The 25,535-nt window shown below is 43.2% G+C and overlaps 1 protein-coding gene and 1 long non-coding RNA gene across 4 annotated transcripts in view; one reads left to right on the top strand and one right to left on the bottom strand.

The window, feature by feature from the left end:
• Positions 1-5,543: 5,543 nt before the first annotated feature.
• LOC310745157 lies at positions 5,544-10,130 on the top strand. The gene is made up of 2 exons (XR_014539997.1): positions 5,544-5,647; positions 9,790-10,130. It is a non-coding gene; the product is annotated as an uncharacterized lncRNA (long non-coding RNA).
• A 1-nt stretch (position 10,131) lies between these two features.
• The window catches only part of ROR2 (receptor tyrosine kinase like orphan receptor 2), a 154,311-nt gene continuing 138,907 nt past the window's right edge, over positions 10,132-25,535 (bottom strand). For all 3 annotated transcript variants that reach the window (XM_083576693.1, XM_083576692.1, XM_083576694.1), the window contains 4 exons: positions 22,030-22,344; positions 18,380-18,625; positions 14,477-14,679; positions 10,132-13,221 (listed from right to left, as the gene is read on the bottom strand). In XM_083576693.1, the coding sequence (XP_083432819.1) occupies positions 11,782-13,221; positions 14,477-14,679; positions 18,380-18,625; positions 22,030-22,344 (2,204 nt within the window). In that variant the 3' untranslated portion in view covers positions 10,132-11,781. The remainder of the gene's footprint in view (positions 13,222-14,476; positions 14,680-18,379; positions 18,626-22,029; positions 22,345-25,535) is intronic.

The raw sequence follows: 25,535 nt of genomic DNA, 5'->3' as shown, positions 1-25,535 counted from the left end.
GTCACAGTTGCTATCTTTGATGCTCACGGTTACCGAAGTTAATCATTTTGCTGCTTCTCCTTCAGATGGCGGGCTTCACAGACACTGTAAGAAACATCACATTTCACATGCTGTCCTATTCTTAGTTACTATTACAGAGGATTCTGAAAGTAGCCTGGTATTCAAGGTATTTTAAAATGGCCCATTAAAGAGAAGGGGGGGGGGGAGAGAGAGAGAGAGAGACAGAGAGAGAGAGAGAGAGAGAGAGAGAGAGAGAAGGACCTATCTGTAATTGTGTAAAAAGCTTGTTATGTTTAATACCATCATAAACACAAGCAGTCACTGGCGATAAAGTTTAACCTTTCATTTCGATGAGGAGTTATTGAATGTTTGGGGTTCTCCAGTTGCGCAGCAAGTGACCAGCATTGCAGTAAGTCCCTGATGGTGTAACAGATGCCTTGATAATTTAATTCATGTGCAGTTCATGAATATTCATGTATGCTACTTGAAAATCATTCAGCAAAGCAAACAGTTCCATAGCCTCGAGTCAAGACAGGGGGGAAGCGCTCATCATTGGCAAATGTTTTATCAGTTATTAACGTCCAACAACAAGCGCCACATCCTCAGCGGAGAACATTATTTTGTAATTGCCTTGTTATTGCTTCGCATGCTAGGAGGGCATACCGGTCCATCGGAATCGGGATGCAGAGAACAACACTGCGCTGCTAAGCATGAAGACAACGATTGATTGCGGGCACCACCTTGTGGGAAAGCACACAAACTACATCGTAGGCTCACCAGTTCAGAATTTTACAACAAAGGCTCACATTACAGGTGTATTAGGTTCTCAACAGATGTCAATGCCTTCTTTCCAGGGCTGAGTGGAAGAGTTGAATAGCAACAAGATCAGAAAAGCACATTCCTTCTGGATGATCTGATTGTGAGAATGTTATCAGGAGCCTTCTTCACTCCTTCTAATGGTCTTTCTCCACGGCAATTACAATTTCTTTACTACAACTGCTTAAAATACAATATTTCTCTATTTATGACTTGAAAGGGACGTGGGTGGCGCTGTGGGTTAAACCACAGAGCCTAGGACTTGCCGATCAGAAGGTCAGCGGTTCGAATCCCCGCGAAGGGGTGAGCTCCCGTTGCTTGGTCCCTGCTCCTGCCAACCTAGCAGTTCGAAAGCACGTCAAAGTGCAAGTAGATAAATAGGTACCACTCTGGCAGGAAGGTAAACGGCGTTTCCGTGTGCTGCTCTGCTTCGCTAGAAGCGGCTTAGTCATGCTGGCCACATGACCGGGAAGCTGTACGCTGGCTTCCTCAGACAGTAAAGCGAGATGAGCGTCACAACCCCAGAGTCGGTCACAACTGGACCTAATGGTCAGGGGTCCCTTTACCTTTACCTTATGACTTGAAAAACAACTCCCCCCCCTTTTTTACTGTAGAGGAAGCTGCCTCATACCTAGTCAGACCATTGGTCCATGTAGCTCAGTGGTTCCCAACCTTTTTATTTTTTATTTTTTGCTATGCCCCACCTAAGCATCTCTAAAAACTTGACCCACCCCCGGTGACAAATAATTCTTATTATTCAAAAAGTGAGCTCCTATTCACATGGAGGAATCCCTAAAGGCCTTTCACTGTTAATAACTCATTCTCCAATTGTCCCCCTTAAAAATCAAATTGCCCCCCTGTGGGGCGTGTGCCCCATATTGGGAAACACGGATCCAGCTGAATGCTGCCTATGGTGTGACTGGGAGTGACCAACCAGCATTTCAAACAGTTGTCTTTGGCTGTACCATGAAATGGTGGGCTTTAGACAAGGGACCTCCTGGCTGCAGAAGATGTCCTACAGCCTTTCCTGATAGATGATTCATTACAATGAACAGGGTATAACATGGTTTGCAAAGAACCCGATGAAGAATTCAGACCAAGAACCAATATTTGGACACTGCATAAAACACCACCCTCAGGTGCTGAATCCACCTTCTCATAAAAGTATTTTGCACATGTGTAAAGGTAAAGGTAAAGGGCCCCTGGATAGTTAAGTCCAGTCAAAGGTGACTATGGGGTTGCGGCGCTCATCTCGCTTTCAGGCCGAGGGAGCCGGCATTTGTCCACAGACAGCTTTCTGGGTCATGTGGTCAACATGACTAAACTGCTTCTGGCACAACGGAACACTGTGACGGAAACCAGAGCACACGGAAACACCATTCACCTTCCTGCCGCAGCGGTACCTATGTATCTACTTGCACTGGAGTGTTTTCAAACTGCTAGGGTGGCAGGAGCTGGGACAGAGCAAAGGGAGCTCACCCTGTCACAGGGATTCAAACTACTGACCTTCTGATCAGCAAGCCCAAGAGGCTCAGTGGTTTAGACCACAGTGCCACCCATGTCCTGAATAAACAAGCACACAACCACTGATAGGTCTAACCACCATTCTGAGGCTCAAAGCAATGAAAATTATGCCTCCTCAGCTGTTGCCATTGGCTGTGGGTTTCTTGTGATGTCACAAAAGCACCTATTTATCTACTTGCTCTGGTGTCCCTTTGAACTGCTAGGTTAGCAGGAGCTGAGACAGAGCAATGGGAGCTCACCCCATCGCGGGGATTCGAACCACTGACCTTCTGATTGGCAAGCCCAAGAGGCTCAGTGATTTGGACCACAGCGCCACCCACATCTTCATAAAAGTGTTTTGCACATGGGTATAGATACGCAAGTACTCATTGAAAAGGTGTCATGTATGCTTCTTACGTGACTTTTCCCTTTAAAGTGCATGGTAGGATCAAGGACAGTGCCCTGACTTCTGTGTATTTTAAAGGGGGAAACCATGTTTAGAAATGGGTGTGCACCCTCGCAACTGACAATTTACAATGTGCATTCCCTCCCCTAGCACAACTGATAATGAATGACTCTTCTTAAGCAACATGGCTGTGCATCTCTTTTAGGACTTGAGATGCATACAGTCCTGTGACTCACTGAGTTATTTGAAGTTCAACAGATCACTCTCGTTCCCAGGCAGAGAGAAAAATGGTGAAAACAGGATATTTATTGGGACAGTGTGACTTTTGCAAAACAACAAAGCATGAGACGGAGGGATGGAGAACTTCTGAAACAACAATGGATATTAGCTCTGCCCAAGGCATGATGGAGAACAGCAATGAGTGGGAAAAGATAGACATAATATTTTACAAGGACAGGAAGATACAACACGGACAGAATAATTGCCACACACAGGAAGAACAAGGATATAGTTTGAATGCTTCAACTGTAAGTTTATAAATCATTTAATGTGTCAATACGAATGGAAATCATTAAAATTGCAGTTGCAATATAAGGGATTGTTATTTTGAGTGTAATTGAAATTAGTAAGATTTTGGAATGCAGAAATAAAGTAAATAATCAAACCATCAATTCTAGCACATGGGGGGCACCTAAATTGTATAATTTGGCATCTGAATGATTTGTGTAAGTAATTGTATTATAATTTGGCATTGTTATAATGAGGCTCTTACTGGATTATTGTAATTGAACACTAATAAAAATTATTAGAGCCATGTGACTCATTTCATATAGACTCATACGAAAGGGACTTCATAGTCTAGGGGAATTTGTGGCCTTCCATTTGCTGCAGGAATCCCATATGCTGGTTGGGGCTGATGGAAGCTGGAGCCCAAACACCCACTTTCAGTGTGACAGCTGAAAGGCTGCAGCAATGCAGGAAAGCTTCTGGTACAGCATCTCAGATAAGTGGATATAGAAAAAGGGTAAAGGTAAAGGACCCCTGACAGCTAAGTCCAGTCACAGACAACTCTGGGGTTGTGGTGCTCATCTCGCTTTACTGTCCGAGGGAGCCGGCGTTTGTCTGCAGACAGTTTTTCTGGATTATGTGGCCAGCATGACTAAGCCGCTTCTGGCGAAACCAGAGCAGTGCCCGGAAACACCATTTACCTCCCTGCCGGAGCAGTACCTATTTATCTACTTGCACTGGCATGCTTTGAATTGCTAGGTTGGCAGGAGCAGGGAACCGCGCAACGGGAGCTCACCCTGTCGTGGGGATTCGAACCGCCGACCTTCTGATCGGCAAGCCCAAGAGGCTCAGTGGTTTAGACCACAGCGCCACCCGCGTTGGATATAGAATCATAGAATTTGTAGAGTTGCAAGGGATGACGAGGGTCATCCATCCCAACCCCCTGCAATGCAGGAATATTTTGCTCAATATGGGACTCAAACCCATGACCCTAACATTAAGAGTCTTATGTTCTACCGACTGAGCTGTCCCAGGAAATGGAGCCTCTGCTTAAACATGGGTAATGAAGGAGAGCCGGCCCCTGATGCAGTGAGTTCCACACAGCCGCTATGTCAACAGTGAGCTAAAGCCGCTGTCAATGACGTTCATATAAATAGTCAGCCTTGCACTAAGGAATGCAAGTGAAGAGCCTGTTGATTGTTCTGTGACATTACACTTTCTACAGCAATCTGCTGAACAACTGGCTATTCAAAGTCTGCCTCAAAGTGACAGATACTGAAGACCTCTTCCTACCTTCAAGGACACAGGTATGTTTTCCGAAGGCATGTGATCTATTTTTTTAGATACATATAAGCATCATGTTGGGTCTGTCAAACAGCTGTTTGGGAGCAGAGAAGCAGCTGCTTTTTGAAAACAGTCATACTTTGGATTTCAAACAGCTTAGTTCCCGGAAGTGAATGTTCCGGTTTGTGAACTATTTTTGGAAGCCAAACATCCAACGGGGTTTCCGAGGCTTCTGGTTGGCTGCAGGAGTTTCCTGCAGCCAACCAGAAGCCACGATTTGGTTTTTGAACATTTTGGAAGTCGGAACGGCCTTCTGGAACAGATTCCGTTCGACTTCCAAGGTACAACTGCATATGCATCTTCCTTCTGCAAGAGATGCCTGAATTACAGTTTTGTTAATATATCGTATCTCCTCCCTGTTCTCTCTAATCCAGGCTAAACATACCCAACTCTCTCAACCTTTCCTCCTTTGATATTACCCTATTTGTGACTTTTGAGGGGGAACTGTCCGACATTTAAAAGCAGAGCGAGAAGTGACTTGTGAGTCACACATCTCTTATTTGTTCTCTGAACGGCCCTGTGAATCAGCTACTTGGCTGCAATTTGGGCCACTGACCTTGCTACAGACTATTTTGAGAGCCTCCTTTTTTTATTTGATTAGAAGAAGAAAAAAGCCGCAACGTGGTCACTGAATTTTTCCCACACAGGGCAACACAAAATGTTCTTCGTGCATCAGATTATTGTAGTTTGGTGTTAGTCATATTTTCCAGCAGGTGGCTGCATAGACTCACTGTTCTGTACTCCAAGTCATACATAATTACTCTTACTAATGGCAAATGTTAACACTGTGTTGTGTGACTAATTTATTTATTTATTACATTTCTGTACCCCCAAGGAGGTATGCACCTAGTTCTCTCTCCTTTCTCATTTTATGTTCTCAACAACCCTGCCTGGAACTAAGGGGAGTTAAGAGAGCCCAGCCTTGGGAGAGCACCACGTTGGCTACTGCAATGAGCTTCCGATGAGGCTCCATGGGGAAGCAGGAGCATTTTTGTCTGAAATGGGCCTCCTTGGAGGAGAAATCAGTTCCAATATTCGGGATGAGAAGCCCGATTGAAGAGAGCAGTCAAGGTGTGTCTCTTCCCCCTAACATCTGCGCAGGGTGAAGTGTGTGAAAGAGGGGAGGGGAAAGAGAGGGAGAAGGAGAAAACACTCCCTAAGCCCCCATATATAGGGCAAAGAGGAGCTTATTTCTTCCAGGCTTTATTTCTCTCACAAAGGCTGTGACAAAACCAAACTCTCACAGATAATAAGGATGATCCCTTCTTCCCTACTGAACTCTGGCTGGAAGCTCCAAGTAGTAGTAGTAGTAATTATAATAATTATTATTTCTTATTTATACCCCGCCCATCTGACTGGGTTTCCCCAGCAACTCTGGGCAGCTCCCAACAGAATATTAAAAGCACGATGAAACATCAAACATTAAAAACTTCCCTAAACAGGGCTGCCTTCAGATGTCTTCTAAAAGTCAGATAGTTGTTGATTTCCTTGACATCCGATGGGAGGGTAGGTGCCACTACTGAGAAGGCCCTCTGCCTGGTTCCCTGTAACCTCACTTCTCGCTGTGAGGGAACCACCAGAAAACCCTCGGAGCTGGACCGCAGTGTCCGTGCTGAACAATTGGGGTAGAGATGCTCCTTCAGGTATACTGGGCCGAGGCTGTTTAGGGCTTTAAAGGTCAGCACCAACACGCTGAATTGTGCTCCGAAGCGTACTGGGAGCCAAGGTCTTTCAGGACCAGTGTTATATGGTCTTGCCGGCCACTCCTAGTCACCAGTCTAGTCTAGCTGCCACATTTTGGATTAATTGTAGTGTCCGGGTCACCTTCAAATGATGTACAGGTGATACATGACTCCAAATAAACTAGCTAAGATCTATTAAAATCTAGTGGTGCCAGCCCTGTGGAACATCCTCCCTTCAGATGTCACGGAAATAAACAACTATCTGACTTTTAGAAGACATGTGAAGACAGCCCTGTTTAGGATTTTTTTTAATATTTGATGTTTTATCGTGTTTTTAATATTCTGTTGGGAGCCACCCAGAATGGCTGGGGAAACCCAGCCAGATGGGTAGGGCAGAAATATTATTATTATTATTAGCCAAGATGGTAAGCTTTGAATTGCCAGAGGGGAGAGGATTGGAATGGAATCTGATGCTGCCTGTAGCTATTGGAACTGATGGTTGCCACAGGTACCTAAAGCCCTAGATGCTATGGATGCTTGTTCATAAGTCCAAGAAATAATACTTTGTTCATGTGTTTACTCCATAAAAAAAAAAAAATTGTGAACCACTGCAGTTCTTCAGAATATCACCTTCACTTGCTGTGCCTCACTCCTCCATGCAGGGTGTATAAAAGAAATAAAATACTTAAAAGTCTCCCACTGGCAACTAGGGTTAATAGAGTTCTGTCCTCCATTAGGACAGTTTTTGGGAGGTTAATAATCCAAACTTATGGCAACACCTTTCTGTTACTACCCAATTCTGTTGCTACAGTTGAGCGGCAGACTGTTGTCATACTACATCTGTTTAATTCTGAGGGTAATTTGAAAGATAATTCAACAGTACTAAGTGCCTCAAGCCTTCTGAGAATTAAATCACTTTAAATGAACATAATTGTAAGATATTCTTATTCAACAGTGAAACGCATGTGGCAGCTGAAAAGTGGAGTGCAAAAATTAATGCATCAAACACAATTTTCAGTGTTTCACAGAAAATTCATTTCAGAAGTCATTAAAATTAAGAAAATATTAGCTGAGCATATATTTCCAACTCAATCCCTATCATTGTATTAGAAGGATAATATTTCTGCAACAGAATGAAGCTTCTAGTTAGGTTTTTAAATTCCTTAATGAACTTACCATATGCATCTCCATCAAGATGCCTGTTCAAGAAAGTCCCTTCCTTTTTAAAACTATTGATGATTGATGTTTCCACACATCAGCAGCTACTTTTAAATTCTGGCTGTGAACTGGTGGTTTAACTTTATGCCCTAAGCCTGTACCATTTTTAGGACTTTCTTCTCCTTCACTGTGGTGTTTGGAGGAATGAAACAGCCAAACAGTGAAATTGTCATGGATGGAGAGAGATCTGGCAACTTGGAGTGAACTCAGAGGGAAAAAGCTATCAAATCTCTGGTGCTTTACTAGGGAAAAGAAATGAAGACGCATAAATGGAAGAGTTTCTAAAAGATAAGGATGGAAAACCATGGCAAACACAACAGGAAATGGGAACTGAAGATAAAGAGCTGCGTGCAAATTAATGGCTATATAACAAGAACTATGGAATAATATCTCAATATATTTGAATAATATCTCAATATATGATCACAGCGGAGAGATTCCTATATGGACAAAGACAGAAATATTTATTATTGTTTAATATGGAGACATGGTTGTTGAAGTTACCAGAGGCAAAGGTGATACGTTCAATTAGAGAAAAAACATTGCTGGCCTGTATTAATTATAATAATTAGAGAACTCCTTTTGGACTTTTTGTGTGAAAAAGAAATTGAACAAATCTGTATTGGGAGCAATGAAGAAGTGAATTAAAATTGACACCTTGTTTTTTGACTCAAAATCCATCCTTAAAAATTCCTGTGCAAATAAATATATATAAAACGAAGAAGTTGTTTATGGATTCAGTAGCTAAATTAGGACATCAGACAGGAACAAGACGCAAATTATCAGAAGTGTACAAAATTGCTAGAGATGGAATTTTGACCAATGGGCTTGTTATACAGAGATGCCACCAATGGCTGGGGATCTAAAATTCATAAGATCGGCAATGTTCCTATGTGCCTCCTATTTTTTTCTTCCAGATTTGGAATCTAGCACATATATGGAAAGCATGTCTTCAGTCAAATTCTTCCTCCTGGTTAGATATGTGTCTGAGATTAGTTCAACAAAAATAAGGTTGGCAGTCTATTGGCCTCCTGAAGGTTGGTGGCCAAAAATACTGCTGGAGTCAACGATGATGCAACGGGTAAGGAGTTCTCTGGTAAGAATTAGGTAACCTACTATGTTAGGCAAGAGTGGCTCCCATTATCCCAACAGTGTAGTTAAGAGTTCAGCAATAAGTACCGATGTCCTATAAGTCAAAAATTCAGACATTAGTGACCAAAGAAGTGGGCACTAAAGCACCTTCAAAACATTTTCAGAAAACATCTCAGTGCGTATGGGATTTATTCACACTAGTGGCCAAAATTGTGGAAACCTTTTGGGGAAAGTGTATTTCTGAGGTTTGATGGCTCATAACACAATGACAAACCTAGACAGCATCTTAAAAAGCAGAGACATCACCTTGCCAACAAAGGTCCGTATAGTTAAAGCTATGGTTTTCCCAGTAGTGATGTATGGAAGTGAGAGCTGGACGATAAAGAAGGATGATCACCAAAGAATTGATGCTTTTGAATTATGGTGCTGGAGGAAACTCTTCAGAGTCCCATGGACTGCAAGAAGGTCAAACCTAGCCATTCTGAAAGAAATCAGCCCTGAGTGCTCACTGGAAGGACGGATCCTGAAGCTGAGGCTCAAATACTTTGGCCACCTCATGAGAAGAGAAGACTCCCTGGAAAAGACCTTGATGTTGGGAAAGATTGAGGGCACAAGGAGAAGGGGATGACAGAGGACAAAATGGTTGGACAGTGTTCTCGAAGCTACCAGCATGAGTTTGACCAAACTGCGGGAGGCAGTGGAAGACAGGAGTGCCTGGCGTGCTCTGGTCCATGGGGTCACGAAGAGTCGGACACGATTAAACGACTAAACAACAACAACACATAATTGGTTCTCTAAACATTCATGCTCATTGGCTACATTCAAATGAAGAAAAGCTACTGCATATCAACCTAAGAAAGTTGTGCTTCCTTTTTCTGGTTATTTGGCTATAACTTTTGATAGAATACAGATAATTGGACACACTTTGTTGCATTACATTCTTCATTAAGTTATCTTTCCACCGATATGTAATTTTATGTTATTACTCCAAAAAAGGTGGTGTTATGAGTAATCAAACCTCAGAAATACACTTTTCCCAAAAGGTTTCCACAATTTTGGCCACTAGTGTATTTATTGCATTGTAAAGCTATTGAGATGTCCTCAGGTTGTGTCCTGTTAGTATGCTCTATGGATGGAAGGCTCTTTTACCCAGTGGATTCTTACATCAACAGAACAGGGATCTTCAACAATTCCCCTCCTTTCTTGTCATCCCTAACCCAGATCTGTTCCAGAGGTTTGAAGGATCCTTCGGAACAGCATGGAAGGTGGCACAAGATCGCTGAAGATCGCCTTAGTCCCCATTCCTTTGGTGGAAGTATCCACCAAATAAGATAATTTTCAGTCGACAGAGGGGCACCGCTTGGATGCAAAACATTCATTTAAAATGAACGAATGAATGAATTGGTCTCCCATATTGGACTCTGGGCATACAATTCTCTTTGTGCCGCCATGGCAATGCTCATGAATAAGAAAACGGGCGCATAGGAAGAGAAAGTTCTTAAATTGAGCTGCATTACAGTATCGAAGGTCATCAACACATTTAATAAACTAAATAAACTTCACTTTTATTTGTATGATTTATTGATATTCTCCAACTCGCATTTATATTAACAAGCAAGAGAGCTTCTCATTGTTTACCTACCAGTGCATAGCAAATTTCAAGAGATAAACTGGAAACCAGTTAAGCAGTTCCTGTTACTAAGACAGGCTGCAGATTGCAATGTGTGCTTCACGTAACCCAAATGTACTTCGCAAAGGCACAGTTTATTATGGTAAAACATGGCAGAATGGAAATGAGAATTTCCACATTTACAGTGTATTTTTTTCTTTTTTCTTTTTACAACATCTTACAAATTAATCAAATATTTATGTGCTGCTTTGTTAGATAGTCCATGTGATGGATTTACAGCCTAGAACTACAATGTATATGTAGCTACATTATAATACAATTCAGGGAATATTTATATTACAGAATGTATGAAATGTATGGCTATGAAATGTTTGGACCAGTATTTATCAACATATCAAAGCATACAAATCCCAATCCCAATAAAATATTACAAAGCATAATGTAAACGGTTAAGTTATATAGGCATTATTTTCAAAGATCCAAATGCTGCAATAAAAAACCCATATAAAATGTAACAAAACATAAATTACATTTCAAAGTCTGTACATGATTCATCTCACAAAAAAGCATCAAACATGTATCCACACATTCTATACAATATTGCTTATTTTGGTCTTTAAAGATCTACAATCTCTAAAAAGGTTCTTTTTAAAAAGAAAAACAAAGGAGGGTATGTGTTTTTCTAGCACCTTTTTAACTAAATTCAAAATGAGTTTAAAATTCTTATTGATCAACACGATCAATAATATGTGCTAATGTATTTCTGAGCCCTTTGTCAAGATTTGACCACAACAGGCAAAAGAGGTTGGCTTATTCAGCTAGTGCAAAGCCTACCAGGTCACTTACTCTAGTTAGAAAAATATATTTGCTGCTAAAACGTATGTTATACTTCCATTCCTTTATAATGGAAATCAATTCACTTCTTCAGCGGTGTGTGTGTGTGTGTGTGTGTGTGTGCAATGCTCAGTCACTAAGATATACCAGTCATTGTGCTTTCTTACCTGAACTTCAGCTGTATTTCAAATTTGGAAGAATATTCTTACCTGTCTCTTCTTACCTATATTTGAATAACCCCCCTGCAAATCAATTCTATCAAAAAGACAAAGATTCTGTTTGTAGGATGTCCCTTATACCTTGAGCACTTTTCCACATGCAGAACAACCCTGTGTGTTATTGTTGACCAACTCTCTCTCTTTTTTTTTTTTGGTTACTGATTTTACCAGAATTCTTTTAAAAAAAAATTACAATCAGAGTTCAAGATATACATGATGTGCAATGCATTTCCACTTTCTGTTGCACAGCAACAGTATATTATAAAAGCAGCCGCCCTGCAAAAACTGCAATCAACCCTAGATTCAGAAACAGCAATTCCCAATCTTCATATTTTGCATACATCTGCCGGAAAGAAAAATCCTTTAAACATGATATGTCATTATTGTTGCATCTCAGGTGGTTTTGGATTATAGTGTGTGTAAAAGTCCAAAGGGGGGGGGGGAACACATTGATTATGCAAGTCAAAAGGACAACAGTCTCCAGTGGACTGAAGACGTGCTCCATTTTGTCTTTGTAGTAAGGCAACACCTCTAGGCTTCTGTCTGGAATTCTGCCTCGTCCATCTGAAGAGTGTCATTATCACCCAATAATTCTGTCTCGGGCACTGAGCTCTCTTCCTCCTCCTCTTCCTGGACCAGACTTTGAGCAACATCTTCTGCGGCGTGAGCATCATCTGCACCTTCAGAGAGCAGAGCAGCCCTGTCCGCCACCGAGGCATTGGAGGGAGCGGTTGTTACGTATCCCGTGCTTGTGGAACCACTGCCACTGTGATGGGAGCCTGGTTTTGGAATCATCTGAGGAGCCATCTGCTGAGGAGCCATATGCATCGGGATCTGCACGGGATAAAAATTGGGCAAATAAGCTCCGTAGGCCGGCATCGGTTGGTAACCATTGACGGGAATGTAGAGTTGAGGTGGTGGAACCATTGGCCGTATCTGTCCTTTCATTGAGATGAACTGTGGCTGAGGGAAAGCTTGTGCTTTCTGTTTTGGTCCAACATACCTAGTGTTGCTGACATTGCTAACGGGGCTTGTGCTGAGGGAACTGGTTTGCGTGGTGTTGCTCGCCCCGGACGTTTGTGCCGAGCTGTTGTAATTCGACAAGTTCCCCCAGGTTCTCAGCCTGTTGTGGATGTCTTTGAATCTTGGCCTTCGGTTGGGAAATTCGTTCCAACATTCCAACATCAGCGAGTACATCCACGCAGGGCAGTCGTCGGGACACGGCAAAAACTGCCTGTTTCTTATCATCTCAATGACATCTTGGTTGGAATAGCCACAGTAAGGCTGCAAGCCATAGCTGAAGATCTCCCACAATACCACTCCGTAGGACCAGATGTCGGAATCAATGGAAAACTTGCCATACATGATTGCCTCGGGGGACATCCACCGTATAGGCAGAGGAGCATTCCCCATGAGTTTGTAGTAGTCAGCAGAATAGACTTCCCTGAAAAGGCCCAAGTCGGATATTCTCACACTGAGTTTGTCAAACACCAATACATTTCTAGTGGCTAAATCTTTGTGGACGACGTGATGGCTTGACAGGTATTCCATCCCTGCCGCTATCTGAGTCACAATATGGAAAAAATCTGCTGGCTCCAATGTGGACTTCACGGTCTTGTCGTCATCAGTGCTGCCGACGTCAGAATGAGGGGATCTCATAACCAAAAACTCATGCAGGTCGCTATGGGAACAGTAGCTAAAAATCATACTGATGGGCTGCTCTTTCGTCACTATTCCCAGTAAGCAAACAATATTTGGGTGCTGTAACCTTGACCTCATCATCGCTTCATGTTTAAATTCTTCCCGGAGGGCTAAGTCGGCTTTATCCTTGAGGGTTTTGATGGCAACTGTCTGCGTCTGCTCGCCTGGCGTTGTACCAAACAGGTGACCCTTATAAACTTTCCCAAACTTCTCCTCGCCCAGCTCCTCCATGAACCTCACCGTAGAGAGACTGATCTCTTTCAGCTTAGTCTGAAAATAAAACATACCCAAAATCATTCTCTTAATAGTTTCATTCTAAATCAAAGTAAAATGTTGCAAATTATTAGGTGGTTCTCACAAGAAGAAAGCTATGGATCAAAGTGTGCATTCGGCTTAGGTTTATACTCAAAGGGATCTCATTTGTTTTACAAACTCACATACAGGACAAAATATTTCATGTCTGAGTATTTCAATAGTCTTAAAGCAGCAAGTAAAAGAAACTGCCATGCGTTTATCAACAGGATCATCCCAGTGGCTTATGATTTTCCTCATGTTCTAGAAAGCGATGTTACAGGGAACCAGAAAGAGGGCCTTCTCGGTAGTGGTGCCCGCCCTGTGGAACTCCCTCCCATCAGATGTGAACGAAATAAGCAGCTATCTTATCTTTAAAAGACATCTGAAGGCAGTCCTGTTTAGGGAAGTTTTAATATTTAATGCTGTATTATTTTTAACACTTGATTGGGAGCCACCCAGAGTGGCTGGGGAAACTCAGCCAGATGGGTGGGGTATAAATAAATAAATAAATTATTATTATTATTATTATTATTATTATTACTACTACTTTTTAACACAATGGCCTTTTTGCTAACCCTAAAAGTCACCGGAGCTGGTATCATTTCCACCTCAATATCTCATAACTGAAGCTTTTCAATTCACTGGGCATGTGAATGGCTTGCGGAAACAGGCTTGTGTCCAGTGATGGTTGTGTGCTATCTGAAAATTACCGTGTACAGGGTGGGGAACTTGAATTTCACTAATCCCACTCCCAACTTAATCTAGCCCGCTATGTCCCCAAGAAAGCTGCTCCTGATTTTTGAGGGAGTTTCTGGAACAGTGGAGGATGAAAGCTGGGGAACCTGCAGCTCTCTAGATCAGGCTTCCTCAACCTCGGCCCTCCAGATGTTTTTGGCCTACAACTCCCATGATCCCTAGCTAGCAGGACCAGTGGTCAGGGATGATGGGAATTGTAGTCTCAAAAACATCTGGAGGGCCGAGGTTGAGGAAGCCTGCTCTAGATATTGTCAAACTACAACTCCCATCATCACTGAAAATTGGCCATGCTGGGACTGTTGTACCACCTTAAGGACCCATCTCTGGTCTAAGATACGGCATTGAGGGCTGCAGATGGTACGGGAGGATTGGCAAAAATTGAGTTTCTTGCCTTGTGGCAAGGAGATGCTTCCTGTCACTGTAAAGCTACCACTGGATAAAACCTGGTGTCTTTTTTTTCTTGTTTAAATGGTACCTGTTTGTGCTGATTAATGAGAGGCATTTCCATATCCTGGCTAGGAGATGCCATCAGCTGGCAACGCTGCGGAGTAGTAGCAGATGTCTTCTGCTTGTTCCTGCACATACACACCAAGAAGAAAAGGCAGGCAATAACCAGAGGAATTGCTATGCTGGGTACCAGGATGTAGAGGATCCCCATCTTGCTGTTGTCACGTGGACCTGTTTGAAAAAAAAATCACATTTTCAGGAGGAGTCTTAAACATTCACACATAATAGAAATAAGTGCATGCACACAACCAGCACCAAGAGATTAAACTTCAGCACCTGCACCTGCACATGGAAACCCAATGGTAAACCCAATCATAATATTGCATTAATTGCCAACAGATTTCAAATTCCTAAGAGTAAGGGGTGAATATGGTCCAAGAGAAGTTGAAATGCAAAATAAATACAAGCTACATGGATCCAACCAGCACTCACTGGTCATGCATAGATAACACTCTATAACTGAACTTTCTGAATACACAAATAACAATGCTTTACAGTCACACCTTGGAAGTCGAACGGAATCCGTTCCAGAAGTCCGTTCGACTTCCAAAATGTTCGGAAACCAAAGCACAGTTTCTGATTGGCTGCAGGATATTCCTGCAGCCAACTGGAAGCCGCGGAAGCCCCGTTGGACATTCAGGTTCCAAAGAACGTTCGCAAACCAGAACACTCACTTTCGGGTTTGTGACGTTCGGGAGCCAAAGCGTTCGAGTACCAAGGCGTTTAGGATCCAATGTGCGACTGCATTTCTGTTTGAAAGGATGCAATCCTACAGCACTTACCTGGGAATAGGTCCAACTGAATACATTGGGGTTTCCTTCCAAGGAAATACACCAAGATTGTGCCGCATTGTCAGGGTGTGGCCCAACAGCCACTCATATGGGCCACTTCTAATAAGGCACACCAGCCTTGCTATAAGCCTGCAAACTTTTTTACTAGTATATTTGGGGTAGCCAACCTTTTCCCATCAGCCCACTGCATTTCTTTACTGGGCATGGAGAAGGGGGCTTTCTTTCCCTCATGGCCTGCTTTGTCCCTTAGAGACAGCCTCCTCACTTGCCTATGGCCCCAGGTGAGTGCTTAAATAAAAAAGGTAAAAGGTAAAGGACCCCTGGACAGTTAAGTCCAGTCAAAGGCGACTATGGGGCTGCGACGCTTATCTCGCTTTCAGGCCAAGGGAGCTGGTGTTTGTCCACAGACGGCTTTCTGGGTCATGTGGCCAGCAGTGTGCGATGGCACACTGTGATGGAAACCAGAGCGCATGGAAATGCCATTTAGCTTCCCGCCACAGCGGTACCTATTTATCTACTTGCACTGGTGTGCTTTTGAGCTGCTAGGTTGGCAGGAGAGCAATGGGAGCTCACTCCGTTGCGGGGATTCGAACCGCCAACCTTCTGATCGGCAAGCCCAAGAGACTCAGTGGTATAGGACTCTGATGCACATAGAATTCATGCTCCCAGGAGAGTTGCTTCATTCATTTGAACAGAAAATGCAGCAGCTTCACATGCACATCAACATATCCAAAGAGACTATCACATTGGAATGAATAAGGCAGAATTCAGAGTATCCCCAGCAAATATCCATAGATAAAATAAACAAATGTTTCAACTAGCAATTATATATTTGTACAGTTAAATTTTATATAGCCTTTGCCCTCCTATGTAACTTTCCAGCTGGATCACTTACTGACTAATTTCTGACTAAATTATAATAAAAGTAATTCAAGGTCTGAAGTAAGAAGTGCTCTTTAGGAAAAATCTGTAAAACCAACAGGACCTTGACTAATATATCTGTTCAGCAGAGTCATGCAACAGAGTCTAGTTTTAATATTTATACCCTACTTATATGTAAGAACCATAAAAGCAGTTCACAGGAAAATGCAACAGGACAAAAATGCAAAGTTAAAAGCAACAAATCAGTAACAATAAAATGGAAGCAATTAATATATTAATACAAGATTAATAAATCAGGGAGAAGAAGTATTCAACAACATGATCCCATTGGGATTTTTGCTTTGTTTTAACTATTTATTTCATGCTTTTATGCTGTATTTTTATCTTGTGAACCGCCCCGAGATCTTTGGATAAAGGGCGATATATCAATTTAATAAATAATAATAATTTCCCAGCTGTTATCTGAAGTAGTACCACCCAGGAAGGCCTCTTGCATCCTTTTGCTGAGTGTGAAGCTCTGTCCTTTAGGACCATTTAGTGTGACACAAGAATGAATTACTGGCACATGTACAAAACACTCATTTGCATGTTGAATTTTTAGGCTATGCTCCCAAACTCTCAGATATGAAATTTGGCACACTACAGAGAACATTTTCTGAAGAGAGTTTATAGTGCAAACCATCAATCATAACCCAGTTCACACATTATGTTAAACCATAGTTTAGTGTTACAAAAATGGGTCTTCTTTCTTCCATGTCCTCTCTCCTCCCTTTGTTACTTGCTGAAGAGAAGGGAGTGGGATAATCTGCTTAGTTATGACTGGCCAGTGTTTCTTATTATATCTGCACTGCAACGCTGGTCAGTCATAAACCACAGTTTCAGCCTGCTTTTTCAATAAACCGTTGTTTAAACTAAATACAAATTGCCCTTGTCAGATGTAACAACCAACTGCAATTAGTTTAAAAATGGACATAGATGCTCTCAATCCATTCCTTGCAGCTGTGATTGAGGAGCGAGGAGTGCATAAGCCCAAGGAGCACTGAAGCTCATTCCTGTAAAAAAGGTAAAGGTAAAGGACCCCTGGATGGTTAAGTCCAGTCAAAGGTGACTATGGGGTTGTGGCACTCATCTTGCTTTCAGGCCGAGGGAGCTGGTGTTTGTCCACAGACAGCTTTCTGGGTCATGTGGCCAGCATGACTAATCCACTTCTGGCACAACGGAACACCGTGATGGAAACCAGAGCGCACGGAAATGCCGTTTGTCGTTTGCGGTACCTATTTACCGTATTTTTCGCTCTATAAGACACACTTTTTCCCTCCTAAAAAGTAAGGGGAAATGTGTGTGCATCTTATGGAGCGAATGCAGGCTGCGCAGCTATCCCAGAAGCCAGAATAGCAAGAGGGATCGCAGTGCAGCACTCCCTCTTGCTGTTCTAGCTTCTGGCTTAGCCCCTCTGTCCCTTCTCCCACCTCCCGGAAAAGCCCGCAAGAGCTGCGCTCCCTTTAAAGAGCTGCGCGGAGCGTGTGTGCGGCTCTTTGGGGCTTCTCCCTCCTCGGGAAAAAGCCTGCAAGCGCCGCACACACGCTCCACGCGGATCGTGAAAGGGAGCGCTGAGCAGAGCCTGGGATGCATACAGGCTCTGCTCAGCACTCCCTTTAAAGAATATTTTTTCCCTTGCATTCCCCCTCTAAAAACTAGGTGCATCTTATGGTCAGGTGCGTCTTATGGAGCAAAAAATACGGTATCTACCTGCACTGGCGTGCTTTCGAACTGCTAGGTTGGCAGAAGCTGGGACAGAGCAACGGGAACTCACCCCACTGCGGGGATTCAAACTGCCAACCTTCTGATTGGCAAGTCCAAGAGGCTCTGTGGTTTTGACCACAATGCCACACACACCCTGTACATTATAAGTACCATCTACATAATCTTGACCAAGGACTCCTGGCAAACGTTCACCCAATAATAGGTAAGATCATTAGATAAACTGCAAACCTGAAAGATTAGTCTTGCTTTCCTCAAACCCAAGAACAGCAGCAGTACAGGCCATAAATTACATGCACTTAAATCCCCCTGGCTTCAATGTTGACAAACAAACAATGCATTAATACGAAATGGTGCAACGAAAAGGCCTTTGATTTGCTTTACAACTATTTTTTTCTACAAACACTCTAGAAGCAGGGAAGAAAAATAATACATACTACAAGAAGGTACTTCACACAGTTCCATGCGTACGTTTTTGTTTTGCGTAAAACACCAGGGACCTTCCATCTGGCTTCCAGGATTGCGACAGTATGCGTGTCCCCCTCCAAGCTCTGGAAACTCTGTGCTTGACAAGTGATGGGGATGAGGGTGCTGAGAGTCCCAATACTGGCAATGGTGGCCTGACTTTGTGACACTGATGGTGCCTCTATAATCTGCTCCAGAGCCATTGTAACACTGGTGATCTGCAAGAAGTAGTTTGGCAGAAGATGATTAACACAAAGCAATCCTCCCCTTGCAAAACAGTTTCCTATGTCTAGTAAATCTGTTGTTTTGCCGACCTCTATGTCAGGAAAAGGCAAACTCCCACTGTGATGCAGTGCAGAAATGTATGCATCATCACTTCTTAGCAAACTCATCTGCTTCAACATGACTTAAGCCTCTTTTTCATAGAAAAAGCTTCACCTAAGATTAACTAACTGATCCAAAAGTGAAAGATGAGTGAAAAGGCTTACTCTTGCAATAACAAACAAGAATAACCCAATATGTATGACTTTCCCATCAGCTAGACTATGCTATATGAATAATATATGAAACGTGGACCACTTTTAAACGCCATCTCCAACTCCTCGAAAGATTCCATCAACGGTGTCTCCAGAAAATTTACACATCACTTGGGAGACAGGCGAACCAATGCCAGTGTACTGGAAGAAGCAAAGATCGCCAGTGCCGAAGCAACGATTCTTCAACATCAACTTTGTTGGACTGGTTATGTTGTGCAGATAGTCTTCCAAAGCTACTACTCTATTTTGGACTTAAAAATGGAAAGTGTAATGATGGTGGTCAACAAAAGAGGTTTAAAGACTCTCTCAAGGCAAATTTTTAAAAAGTAGTATAAACTGGGAAACACTGGCCTGCGAGCGCTCCAGTTGGAGAACAGCCTTTACCAAAGGTGTCATGGGCTTTGAAGATGCTCAAACTCAGGACAAAAGGGAGAAAAGTGCTACGAGGAAGGCACGTTTGGCAAACCCTCACCATGATCAACTCCCGCCTGGAAACCTATGTCTCCACTCTAGAAGGACGTGTGGATCCAGAATTGGCCTCCACAGTCACTCACGGACTCACTGTTTAAACTGCGTTTATGGAAAACAATCTTACTCGGCTACGAGTGATCGCCAAAGAAGAAAAAGATGAATAAAGCAGCAATTCAGAAACCAAATAGGTCACGGCATGAAGGCCAACAAACCAATATCTGAACCACGTAACTCCCACCAAAATTTGCACCCCATCTTTAAACTGCTGTTCCCCACCCCCTGCTTAGCCTCCTCTGCTCCTTTTAAAAAATTCTTTTCCTTGTTCTTTCCCTGCAACTTTCTAATCCTCAGCCCTGTTCTTTATTTTTATCCTGTATCTGGTTTTGCTTCACTTCCATAAACACAACTGTACCAGTTTCATAATATTTATGTATCCCATTAAAAATTGCTCCAGTTGCACAAGGTGATCTGTACTGGCCTGCTGCCTCAGGCGTGTCGTTTTGTGGGTAGAGAAATTCCCTTTCCAAAGATGTCAATGCTTCCCTTTTCCAGCAGACTTATTCCGCTGTGGATTCTTAACACCTCAAGCACTTCACAACAGCACAAAGGTTGTGCCATAGCACTGTGTATACATTGCATCTTACTGAAAACAATGAAGCTGGAAAAGGTTAGTATGCAGGAGGGCAGCCTTTTCTAACAGGGAGGTCTGGCAGTATCTCAGGTGCCTGGGGCAGCATCTGCATTCCTCTGGCAACAACCCTTTACATCATACAGAGAGAAGCTGGAGAAGAATGATTTGACATCTGCTGTTCCTCTTTCTCACCAGCGGACTTCACTCCACTTCCAAGTACGCCCCAAGCAGCCGAGAAAGAGAGAACATGAAATTCAGCACATTGCTTTTGCTTTGCAGAGGAATGCACATTTAAAGCATTACAATGGAATGAAACAACCCTTGCTAATTTTGCAAGAGAGTTTTAGGATTTCTCTTGCAAAAACACTGCACTGAAATGCAGTTCTTCTCTTGAATTCCTCTATTGTTTTACAGTTGGTGTTAGATCCTTTCAGATCAGAACAGAAAGACAGGATGCCAAATCTAGGTATGTTTTTCATCAGGGAAAACTTCACCATCCATCTTGCGTCCTGTGCCCAATCCAATGCATTGCTTTTTGGATGCCTAACTGCTTGCTCTCAAAGCCTAAGCAAAGCTTACTTGCTAATTTAGACCTGAAAAGCAAAAGAGGGGCAGCCAACATTATCCTACCACCAGTAGGTGAAAGATCTTAAAAATGTAAAAATAGGAGACCAACAAAACTGTCCCATTAGTGCAAGTATGTCTGCCTGCACAATGGGACTTCCTCTCCCATCCTTCTCTGCCCTTACCAATCTTTTCCAGGCATTTGAGAATTCCCAGAACAAAATGGCGGATGGGGCGGGGATGGGAATCTAAGGGGGAAAGGAAACCTCTTCTTGCAGAAGTCCTTGCACTAACACGACAACATGATTAGATGCAACCCATACTTTGTAGCACAGTAGTAAAATGTACTTGGCCCAGAAGTCTAAACAATGTCATGTATCTTGTGACACATTAAAGGTAGAGTGAGGAAGCGGTGGCCCAAGCACCACATAGCCTACTTTCATGCAAGCTTCGGCCTAGTTTCAAACCTCTTGACAGCTTTTTCCTCTCTCTTTTTCCTATAATTTTTATTAATTTTTCTGTTTTACATTTTAGAATATTCATTTAAACAACCTTAAAATACCAGTGACTTCCCTTCTTCTCTTTCCATTGCTTTGAGTATCTCGAGGTCATGCTAAGCCAGGAGAGATAAATTCCTGTGCACAGCGATCTGCTCTTCATCTCTCTCTTACTTTCGTTTGTACCTCATGTGTCTGAAGTCTTTTTCGGAAGTTTTGTAACAAGCCTTTGCCTTTTAGTAAAAGTTTTTCTTTTGGACCTTTGACTCTGTGTGCTCTTTCTATTTATTTACTGCAAGACGCTGTCCATCAGGATCATCTAGTCCAACCCCCTGCAGTGCAGGAATATGCAGCTGTTCCTTACGGGGTTCGAACCTGCAACCTTGGCATCATCAGCACCACATTCTAACCAACTGAGCTTCCCAGGCTATAATGGGTAATTTAATATGTTAGTTAACTTATTCGTCCTTTTTAAACCCAATGCTTAAATGTATAAAGCCAATTATTTGATTTTGATAGGTAAACGTAAAGGGACCCCTGACCATTAGGTCCAGTCGTGGCCGACTCTGGGGTTGCGGCGCTTATCTTGCTTTATTGGCCAAGGGAGCCGGCGTACAGCTTCCGGGTCATGTGGCCAGCATGACTAAGCCGCTTCTGGCAAACCAGAGCAGCGCACAGAAACACCGTTTACCTTCCCGCCGGAGTGGTACCTATTTATCTACTTGCACTTTGACATGCTTTCGAGCTGCTAGGTTGGCAGGAGCAGGGACCGAAGAACGAGAGCTCACCCCATCACGGGGATTCGAACCGCCAACCTTCTGATCGGCAAGTCCTAGGCTCTGTGGTTTAACCCACAGCGCCACCCGCGTCCCTGTTGATTTTGATACATTTGCACAAAAGGAAAAGCAAGAAAGATAACTTACACCTGTTGAGCCGATCGACAGGTATTCCAATCCTTATGCAGTTGGCAGCCTCCAGGGTTTCTGGCAGTGGCAGGTCTTCACATTTGGGTGGCTGGAGTTGCATCAGAATGAGCGGATTAGATCTAGCAATGTTGTATTCCTGCCTACAGAGGTCATTCTCCAGAACTTCACACTCATCCCGACAGAGCTCCCTTGGTTTAGGTGTCCGAGCGCGCTCGTCGCAGAGAGGAAACACAAAGTGGCAGAAAGACGGTATGGCGAACTGGGAGCACTGATCCGATAAATGGGTGGATGTGCCAATCATGGTGAACGCAGCTGGAAGGAAAGGCAAGGCAAACATTAAGACTTAGTTCAGGCAGAAAATGAGACACAACACATTATGATTGGCTTGAGAGCAGTACATGTGAAAAGGATCTAGGAGTCTTGGTTGACCACAAACTTGACATGAGCCAACAGTGTGACGCGGCAGCTAAAAAAGCCAATGCAATTCTGGGCTGCATCAATAGGAGTATAGCATCTAGATCAAGGGAAGTAATAGTGCCACTGTATTCTGCTCTGGTCAGACCTCACCTGGAGTACTGTGTCCAGTTCTGGGCACCACAGTTCAAGAAGGACACTGACAAACTGGAACGTGACCAGAGGAGGGCAACCAAAATGGTCAAAGGCCTGGAAACGATGCCTTATGAGGAACGGCTAAGGGAGCTGGGCATGTTTAGCCTGGAGAAGAGGAGGTTAAGGGGTGATATGATAGCCATGTTCAAATATATAAAAGGATGTCACATAGAGGAGGGAGAAAGGTTGTTTTCTGCTGCTCCAGAGAAGCGGACACGGAGCAATGGATCCAAACTACAAGAAAGAAGATTCCACCTAAACATTAGGAAGAACTTCCTGACAGTAAGAGCTGTTCGACAGTGGAATTTGCTGCCAAGGAGTGTGGTGGAGTCTCCTTCTTTGGAGGTCTTTAAGCAGAGGCTTGACAACCATATGTCAGGAGTGCTCTGATGGTGTTTCCTGCTTGGCAGGGGGTTGGACTCGATGGCCCTTGTGGTCTCTTCCAACTCTATGATTCTATGATTCTATGATTCTATGATTGATCTCCTACAACTGAAACAACTTCAAAGTAGGCTACCAAATTAAAAGCATTAATAAGAGAACTGAGAACATACTATGCTTGATACATAAGCATCTTGTGTGTGTAACCAAAGTAGATATTTTGACAACGTCACATTCACAGAGCACAAGAGGACTCATCTGTGCTGCAAATTCCAGACTGATTTCTCTCTCAGATGCAGAATTTTCAAAACTTTCATAATCATGAATATTCCCAGAGTTCTTTGGTGCGAGAGGTGGTGGTCAAAGCAGTATAATCTGGTTCATGTCTTTACACAGTCCTTTGCAACGGCTGAGTGAATCTGATCGCACCTATCTTGTGGTGTATATAATATGATCACCCTGAATTTCACAATGGTAGCCACTTGAAAAAGCATCCACCAACAGACCACCCACCCACTGGCAATTTTTCCTTTTCCCTATGTTTGGGATGTACAGTGGAACCTCGATTTTTGAGCGTCTCGGAAGCCGAATGTTTCGGAACCCGAATGCTGAAAACCTGGAAATAATTGCTTCTGTTTTCAAATGCGGCTCGGGAGTCGAATAGCTTCCACTGCGTGTTGTTCCATTTTCTCAGTGGAAATTGCCGGCAGTCCTTCATGCCTCAGTTGTTGAACATTTCGGAAATATATGTTCCAGTCTTCTGGAACAGATTACGTTCGACAACTTAGGTTCCACTGTATCCGGTCAACCACCTCTGCATTTTAAGGTATCTTCGCATCGTCTCCTTTTGAAGCCCCCTCTTTTCAATGGCAGGACAACCTGCCATGACCCACTGACGAGTGACCATCTGATGAGGCTCTTGACAGATCAGGATTGTGAAAGGAAAGCTTCACATTATCCTACTGGTTCCAAGCAGAGATGCTCAAACCTGTCTGGAAGTCGCACCCTGTATTCTGCCATCAAATCCCAGATGTGCTGGGGTTAGCGGTACTCACTGAGTGACAAGATAAAGCCCACATGATCAAAGACATGTTGTTCCACAGTATAGCCTCACATGTTTCACTGCTGAGCCCTGGCATGGGAAGCAAGTCCCATGACTAAGCCCTAGTGAGGTTTGCCTCAACTCATGCTTTGTTTTGTTTTTAAATCACTATGCTGGATCAATGTATAACATACATTTTTCCACTCCTGAAACTGAAACACGCACAGTCCAATTTGGAAAAATAAAACCCTGGACGGAAATGTAACAATACATTTCTGGCTGATACACAAGCTAAGGAGAAAATAATATTGCAAAGTTCAATTGCATTGTTCGTCATAGGTTGTATGTCAGGCATAGACAAACGCTGGCCCTCCAGATGTTTTGGAACTACAATCCCCATCATCCCTAGCTAACAGGACCAGTGGTCAGGGATGATGGGAACTGTAGTCTCAAAACATCTGGACGGCCCGAGTTTGCCTATGCCTGTTGTATGTCATAATCACAGAGTTGAAACTGCCCCTCTCCCGGCTTTTCCAGCAACTGCTGCTTAAATGCTGACATTTATCACTTGAATTTTCTTCGATATTTAAAAGTTAGGGAAATAAAACATGTATCACAGGTGTGATGCATGAAACAGGTCCCACCTATATATAGGTAGATTTCCACTTTCCCAGTTGTTCTATAGCTTTCAGCTCATGACAAATCTGCATGTCCTGCCAATGCAAATTGTGAGAAGCAAGGAAAAGACAGAATAATGAAATTACTTAGTGCCCCAAGAAATTGCCACCTTCCCTTCCTAATGCATAGGCTGTTCCTTCCCATTGGCACAGTTCACACTACATGTTCATCATAACATGTTCATTTGTTTGGCCTTTTATTCAAAAGCTGTGCTCACACGATAACCATAAAGCACATTTGAAGCATATTCCGTCCCTCAAAGAATTCTGGGCACTGTAGTTTGTTAATGGTTGCTGGGAATGGTCACTCTGTGAGGGGAAAACTACAGTGCCCAGAATTCTTTGAGGGAAAGTGTGTGTTCTTAAGTTACAGCGTATACATTGCCTAGAAACTAGAAATGCTTGTTTCAAATACATTGTCGATTTTAAACTGGTAATCAGATCTTACACAAAGGCACATACAAGCATGTGTGTGTACTTACTGAACACACACACAGAGGTGCTCACACACTATTACAAACACATCTCTGCATGTGAAGGCTGCTCCCTGGCAGGCAGCTATGCTGCAGAGCAGGAAAAAGGCTTCTGCCCCACTCTCGAAATGGAACAAAATGGAAACTATCCCTTAAAAAGGTAAAGGGGCCCCTGACCATTAGATCCAGCTGTGACCGACTCTGGGGTTGCGGGGCTCATCTCGCTTTATTGGCCGAGGGAGCCAGTGTACAGCTTCCGGGTCATGTGGCCAGCATGACTAAGCCGCTTCTGGCGAACCAGAGCAGCGCATGGAAACACTG

This window comes from Podarcis filfolensis (assembly GCF_964270895.1).
Source record: "Podarcis filfolensis genome assembly, chromosome: 11".
NCBI classification, from domain to species: Eukaryota; Metazoa; Chordata; class Lepidosauria; order Squamata; family Lacertidae; genus Podarcis; species Podarcis filfolensis.
This window is presented reverse-complemented; position numbering and strand designations above follow the sequence as displayed.